General features: G+C 41.4%; 1 protein-coding gene across 2 annotated transcripts; it reads left to right on the top strand.

Annotated features, from left to right (window-relative positions):
- Positions 1-2,391: 2,391 nt before the first annotated feature.
- On the top strand, positions 2,392-7,508 carry slc5a7a (solute carrier family 5 member 7a). 2 transcript variants are annotated; one of them, XM_028583177.1, is made up of 9 exons: positions 2,392-2,508; positions 3,328-3,553; positions 3,880-3,993; positions 4,351-4,506; positions 4,628-4,776; positions 5,016-5,159; positions 5,559-5,712; positions 6,232-6,449; positions 6,583-7,508. In XM_028583177.1, the coding sequence occupies exons 2-9, from the start codon at positions 3,370-3,372 to the stop codon at positions 7,252-7,254; spliced, it is 1,791 nt and encodes a 596-aa protein (XP_028438978.1). In that variant the 5' UTR covers positions 2,392-2,508; positions 3,328-3,369; the 3' UTR covers positions 7,255-7,508. The 2 variants fall into 2 exon arrangements, with proteins under 2 accessions (XP_028438978.1, XP_028438986.1); XM_028583185.1 differs by having other exon boundaries at positions 3,325-3,553.
- Positions 7,509-7,902: the final 394 nt, after the last annotated feature.

Below are 7,902 nucleotides of genomic sequence, written 5' to 3'. Positions count from 1 at the left end.
GCGGGGACCAATCACAAACTGGCTTATCCACCTGGCACGCTATTGGCGGGTTTAACGCGATGACAATAGAGAAGCGACCAAGCAGCTTTTTGTTTATATTCAACAAGCCGGCCATCGAAGCGCAGCACTCCATGGCAGCAACCCGTTGATGCCGCTGTCACTGCTAAGTCACCCGGATCGTCGGTCTGATTGGTTGAAGGACTATCCAATTGCGTACAGAGTCATTTGAACTATGCCTGTTGATCACGCCTCTTGTGCAGTAGAAAATACAGAGCAGACTCCCCAGACTAATGTTATATCTAAAAAGACTGAGCTTGGTTTGGTGATAGCCAGACTAGGTCCATGTGTTACTTTCAGCCCACTCATATTAGTGTCCCTGTTTAGACCATTGGAGGACGCCCCAGTGCAAAATATTCAAATTCTTCTCATAGTGGCTTTAAGGAAACCATATTGATTTTGTAATATAATTGTCTATTTCTAACTGTAAGACATTTCAGAGTGATGATTTACTGGGACAAGTTCCATATCCTTCGGCCACCTTAATTTATATTTTCAAAACAAAGCTAGGGGTCCTTGTGAGATCACGTTTCATATACTGCAGACATTTCAAAACAAAGACCCTTTGAGCACAAGTTCACTTTAGCATCAGAGACGTAGTATAGATAGTTATCAAATGAGCTCTATGTATGTTGTTTATTACATTGTATGTGTATATTTTCAAAGAATAAATGCTGTGAAAAATGAATACTGTTTCATGATTTGGGGAAAAATGTCACTGTGGTGGCTTTATACAGTATGTGACTCATGTTATCTTATCTTTCTTTCTGTGTGTGTGTGTGTGTGTGTGTCTCTCTCTCCCCCTCTCTCTCTCAAACATCTTCAGCGCTGCCAGCAACAGCTGCTCATTAAACCTTGAGTCCTTGAGCACTGAAGAATTTATTTGGTTGAACATAAACATTCATTTATGTTAATTAAGTTATGAGGATTTATGTTATTATTCTTTGCAGCACACCAGTTTATTTGTGTAAGTTGTTTGAATCTATATGTTGACATAATGACACAATTAAGGAAGATGTGTATGTAGTTACTGTGGTACCATCAATCCACAAACACGGAGAGGCTCAGCTTCAGTTTGGCTTGAAGAAAGTGTCAAGGTCATGTGGCAGCCATCTGTCAAACATGCAGTTTGAAACCTTTCCAGCTCTCTCTCCCGGATGTTTCCCCATCAGTATCACACAGAAACACTGGTCTGATGTCTAACTAAATCCAATAAAGTCATGTTCCAGTTACGGAACTTTTCAAATAGTTTTAATTAGTAAATGTGTGTTTGGTAGAACATACTGTTGAGCCTTTCAAGCAATCAAACACCTGAGCCTCAGCCTAAATAACTTCTTGTGTGTGTGTGTGTGTGTGTGTGTGTGTGTGTGTGTGTGTGTGTGTGTGTGTGTTTGTGTTTGTGTGTGTGTGCACACGCGCACGCCTATCAGAGTTTTTTTTTTTTTTTTTTAAGTCAGACTGTATCATTAAATCTCTCCTGCTGCTCTTCAGGATCCATCCTAATTGGATGTATGCCAGTTTTGACAAGAGTAGCCCAGATTAAACGACTTCAGGAAGAGATGGCCATTAAGTAGACAGTCACTGATTTTCTCTCTCTCTCTCTCTCTCTCTCTCTCTCTATATATATATATATATATATATATATATATATATATATATATATATATATATATATATATATATATATATATATATATATATACACACCCTGAAGGAGATGTGGCAGGCACAGTTACACTTAACTGATTTCTAATTGCTCAAAGGTGGGGAGCATATTGTCCCAGATTTCTTCCATGGTAGGCCCAAAACAGGAGGAAGATTGGACCATGTCTGCTTGAGAATTGAAGAATAGCAAGTCTGAGGTGAGATCGATTTGCGTGAAGAGTATTACATTTTAGTATTTGTTTTTTTTTTACACAGCAACATTTGTCATTCTCCTCAGTCACGCAAACAAATGTTTCCTGTGGGGCAGGTAATTGCGGTTGTAAGGTAAAATGCCGGCTGAGGAGAGAGTGACAGCGGGTAAAAGGCCACATGAAGTATAGCTGCGCAATTAGGCAATTATTGATTATTCAATGTGTAAAATGGCAACGTTGATATTACTATTCATGTCATGCCATTCAGTGGTTAAAAAAAAGCAATCCCCGTTATTGAGTAAAGGAATCTCTGCAGCCCTCCCAGTCAGATCAGCCAGTACACTGTGACGTGTTTCCATGCAAGGTGCTCATTAAGAGGGACGTTTGGTTTCTCTGACGTGTGTATCAGTCCTCTGACGGCACCGGCCCCCTTTTTAAGCCTCGGTAAATCACCCGGAAGACCTCCACCAACGTTTCACTTAGCTATTCCTCGCGTTGCAAAGGGGTGGAAGAGGCTCTTAATAAACCTTCAAACTGTTCTGCTCTCTGTTTTCTGCCTAAGGTGCTCCAGCACATGACTCTAGAAATACTTGAGGTAAGTTTTGCATTTTTAAGCTTTTGTAAACTGTTTAGGTCTGTATATCAAATTGCATTTTAGAGGATGATTTCTTCTTAATTTGAGCATGATCAAAGTAGAGGATGGATGTGGATAAGGTTGTCTCGAACTTGGTGTGGTTTAATTTTGTTGTCATGAATTCTGTGCGTAATTTGAATTTTACGCGCATCTGTCCGCGCCGATGGACAGAATGAGAGCTAGAAAAGAAAAAAGTCACGAAATAGAACTGTGATTTAAAAAAAATAAAAATAAATTCTCACGGTTTTATTTATTAGTGCGTAACTTCATTCATTTTCATTTATGTTGGGAATAATCTGTGTATAATTTGTTTGATTTAATTAGTGAATGTAGCTGGCACTTTATGTATTTGGCTGAAGAAATAGAAAATGACAAAATCGAGCCTCAAGTCTTTATTTTTAACAATATGTTTATTAACATTTTTCACAATTAAAGACCTGTGCCCATTGTACAGTTCCAAACTTACAGAAGTTGACCACTCAAGTCTTCTTAACAATATTTTCACTTTACTTATTATGTATGCTAATGTAGTTTGACGATCGTCACAAATGACCTGTCCTGAGTTAAAAGCCAAATTTCATTCACATTTGCGCATGGAATATTACATCGACAAAAGAACCTCTAATCCAACTAAAACCTGCTAAAATTTCAAACGAACCTAAAAGATAAAAATGTTGCAGAAAATGAAATGCCCAATGATTGGTTTTATGATCCATAGTTAATTAATTAATACTGTATTTCACTTAATATCTGATCCTCTTCTCTCCGTGCGCCAAGCAGGTCTCCATGCCCTCCCGTTCCTAGCGGGAGACCGGTGCGACTATGACCTTCCATGTAGAGGGGCTTGTGGCTATCGTGATCTTCTATCTACTGATCCTGTTCGTGGGCATCTGGGCGGCATGGAAGAACAAACACTCCGGGGAGGCGGAGGGCACCGACCGCAGCGAAACCATCATGGTCGGAGGGAGAGACATTGGATTATTTGTCGGTGGATTTACCATGACAGGTGAAGTTTGTATTTATTACTCAATAACACTGGGATATTAGTAGCTTTGCCAGTTTTACAAGGCTTCAAAATTAAAACTTGGGTCTGTTTTAACAAGTTTAATCATTAATTCTTCAACTTGTGAAGAATCAGCTGAAGGAGTAAAAGTGAGAAGAAAATAAGTTTTTTTTTTAGAAATAAGTGGCAACATTTTGCAAGACATTATAGATTTTCTATTAACACAAATGCCAAATAAAGAAGTGATGAATAGATGTGATTTTGTTTCACTAGTGGTGACATTGTGTGTGTGTGTGTGTGTGTGTGGGGGGGGGGTGTGTGATTTTCAGCGACCTGGGTTGGAGGAGGATATATCAATGGCACAGCTGAGTATGTGTATCTGCCTGATTATGGGTTGGCTTGGGCTCAAGCTCCCTTTGGATATGCCCTCAGTCTTGTTGTGGGTGAGTGCTTTAAAACAACCCCTAATAATCAATACTGACCAGTGCAACCCCCTAAAAAAAAACAACTATTATAATCTTACACAGATAAAGACATTCGCCCCATCACTTGAGGCATAAAAGGCACAAATTCTTGCAGAAAAAAATCACCAGAATTCAGGCAATGAAGTGTTTGAAATGCTCAAAAGTTCAATTTTGCTCAGAAGTGGAGGTCTCCCCCCAATGTTGAACCCAAAGGGATGCCCTTGATGAATATATATGAATGTACACTTTAGGATTATAAATAGGTTAAGTCTAGATTTAGGATAGATGGTGGGTGCCTCAATTCCCAGCCTGTAATGTGTCCACTCTTTCTCCCAGGTGGTCTTTTTTTCGCTAAGCCCATGCGCTCTCGAGGTTACGTCACCATGTTGGACCCGTTCCAGCAGAAGTATGGGAAACGCATGGGTGGCCTCCTCTTCATACCTGCACTCATGGGTGAGATATTCTGGTCCGCTGCCATCTTATCTGCCCTTGGTAAGTTTATGTTCCTATCTACAATAAAATAATAGATTATTGTGGGAAACACGATCAAAGAGAGTTTTTTTGTCTATATGATGTTGCAGTGGCCGTAATATCTTTTTGTTCTTGACCCTAGGTGCTACCCTGAGTGTGATCGTGGACATGGACATTAATGTCTCAGTGGTTATCTCAGCACTCATTGCAATCTTTTACACTCTGGTTGGAGGACTTTACTCTGTGGCCTACACTGATGTTGTCCAGCTCTTCTGTATCTTTATTGGCCTGGTAGGTTCATGTTGAGCAGAAGTTAAAAGATGATTACAACTAGTGTTGAGTAGATTTACTGTATTTGTTGCACCGAATTTCATCGCACCTTGACTTAAAAATGCCAAATCATTACACACAAAAATAGTCACTGATTGCTGCAAAGATAACTAAGGTGGGGTAAATAAAGAGCTAAAGTTTTAATAACCATTAAACCTATACGTGTTTGTTGTACTGTTTTTGTTTCCGGACGTCTACAGTGGATCAGTGTCCCTTTTGCTTTGACCAACCCTGCGGTGTCAGACATTACCGTTACTGCAGTGCAGCAGGTGTACCAGTCGCCCTGGAGAGGCAGCATCCAGAAGGGTGACGCCTGGGTCTGGATCGACAACTTCTGCCTCCTGGTACAGCCACCTCAAGTTATTCATCCCTCAGCTTCATCAGAATTTAGTCTAGGTCTGAAGCTCTAACACTGATTGTATGAATGAACCGAATACCATCACGCTGAGACTATTTGTTTATTGTCAGAAACTTCTTCTGTGAGTGTCATCTATGAAGTGTAAATACGACGGCTCGCTATCAAATCATTTAGTTGAACCTCATGGCGAGGAGTTTCATGCACTCTGACATTACTGTGTTACATTTTCTTCTCATGTTAACTGTGTTTTTTGGGAGTTTTTTCTTATCCAAACTGAGCCCTTCGAGGCAAATTTGTGATTTTGTGCTGTCTTAATAAAACTGACATAACTATGTTGGGGTTGAGTTCTGCGAATGTAATTCACTGGTCTCTAAATCTACTGCAGATGCTTGGAGGAATACCTTGGCAGGTGTATTTCCAGAGAGTCCTGTCGGCCTCCTCGGCCACCTATGCCCAAGTCCTCTCCTTCCTGGCCGCTTTCGGGTGCCTCGTCATGGCCGTGCCCTCCGTTCTCATTGGGGCCATCGGGGCCTCCACAGGTTCGAGAGCTAATACATGAGCTAGCATATGCACAGTCTGAGTGTGTTTTTGTTTGGAGGGGTCGGGGGGGTCCATGTTGCCCTTAGATCTGAGAGAGCCTGGTAAATAGCAGCTGGTTTACCTCATCCATAATGAAGCAGCAATCCATTTAATAACCACGCTGTGTAAATATTACATTAGAGGGAGACAGGGGACCAAATTAGAGGTTTGATCTCCAGATTTTTAGGCGTCAGATTCATCAGTGAACATCTGAATACACAACTTTGTTTTTGGCTTGTATTAACATGAATGTGATAAACATGAGCTATCATTACAAACTTAAAATGATGAGATTGTTTTCTCTGCATAAAGTCATATTATATTTGTTAGGCTTCAAGTTCAACCTTGCTTATTCCCATTATCTGTAACATGTTGTTTATTTGGGTTTAATGACCCTAAAATTGTAAAAACAAAGAAAACTAAATAAAAAAAATATTGCATTGCTCTCATATTTCATTTTATATCTTTCCCTTGCTCAGACTGGAACCAGACAACATATGGTGCCATTCCTCCAAAAGAGAAAGACCAAGCAGACATGATTCTACCCATCGTGCTCCAACACCTCTGCCCCCCATTTGTCTCTTTCTTCGGCCTGGGTGCAGTGTCTGCAGCTGTCATGTCATCTGCAGACTCCTCCATCCTTTCAGCGAGTTCCATGTTTGCGAGGAACATCTACCAGCTCGCCTTTAGACAGTCGGTGAGTACGTGATGTGTGTGCCCTGAAGTCATCTGACAAAATGTTTATACAAAATCCAATTTCTTTGGCTTGTTTTTGGCTGTTCTGCACATGTATGTTACAGTCCTTTTTCCACTCCTTTCTGTCACCTCAGGCATCTGACCGTGAGATTGTGTGGGTGATGCGTATTACTATCTTTGTATTCGGCGGCCTTGCCACGTTGATGGCGCTGTTGACCGGGACAGTTTACGGCCTCTGGTACCTGAGCTCAGACCTGGTCTACGTCATCATTTTCCCCCAGCTGCTCAGTGTGCTCTTTGTCAAAGGCACCAACACGTACGGCTCTGTGGCTGCCTACGTGTGTGGCATGGTGCTGCGTATAGGTGGAGGTGAACCCTACCTGCGTCTGCCTCCTTTCATTTACTACCCTGGCTGGACCACGGAGGAGAGGATACACCACATTACTGGAGAAATGGAGGAAGTCGTCATCCAGAAGTTCCCCTTCAAGACCGTCTCTATGCTGGCCTCTTTCCTGGGTAACGTTGCTTTCTCCTACCTGGCAAAGTACCTGTTTGAGAGCGGCAAGATTTCACACAAGTACGACTTTCTGGATGCAGTGGTGTCCATGGACAGTGGAGAGATTATGGATAAGACGACGCTTGTGACTCGCAGCAACAACATCGGGTTGTCGGAGATGGCGCCTGTCAAACCGCGGCTGAGCGTGACCTTGGCGGCCGCCTTTGCGCGCCGCGACACTCTGCCGGCAGAAACAGTGGAGGAAGAGGAGGACTCCAGCCCTGATTCCTCCCACCATGATGACAAATGAAGAAAAACCAAAATAGACAAAACATGTTGAGTGAACTGACAGAGAACTGGTTACTATGTCAGATCCTCCAAAAAGAAGTAAGAGACAACAGGCAAACATCCTCCCTTTGGGACTACAAAAGTACCACATCCAGCATGTGGTGATTGGATAACAACCACATGTCTGGATATATAGCGTAGACGCTTGCTGATTGTCCGGACATGAAGTTGTCTTTTCTGTGAAGTACATCAAACATTCACTCATATAGTACTTATGCCGTGTATGTATAGTCATCCTTTTTTTGAACTGGTTTGTAGATCTACTTACAGTAAAGAAACGTGTATTCAGATAATTTAATTAATTTGATTTTGATCCGTAATGAAAAAGCTGATCAAACTGCAAATGAGCGGAGAAAAAAAAAAAAAAAGATGCTGCATACAGTTTCTACTATGTGGTGAAATATTTAATCAGAAATATGACAAGTGATCAAACACATGGCAGGTACTTACTAAGAAACGACTGACAGCACAACCATATTTTGGAAGGAGGGTTTACTGTATGTACCAACTGGATAAAAGCAATAACACATACACACAGTTTAGCACCTGTGCAGCAACTATTATAAATCTGATTCTGTGTGTGTGTGAGAGAGAGAGAGAGAGAGAGAGA

This window comes from Perca flavescens, chromosome 1 (genome assembly GCF_004354835.1).
Source record: "Perca flavescens isolate YP-PL-M2 chromosome 1, PFLA_1.0, whole genome shotgun sequence".
Lineage (NCBI taxonomy): Eukaryota > Metazoa > Chordata > Actinopteri > Perciformes > Percidae > Perca > Perca flavescens.
Note: the sequence above shows the minus strand (reverse complement) of the source record. Positions and strands in the feature narration are given on the sequence as shown.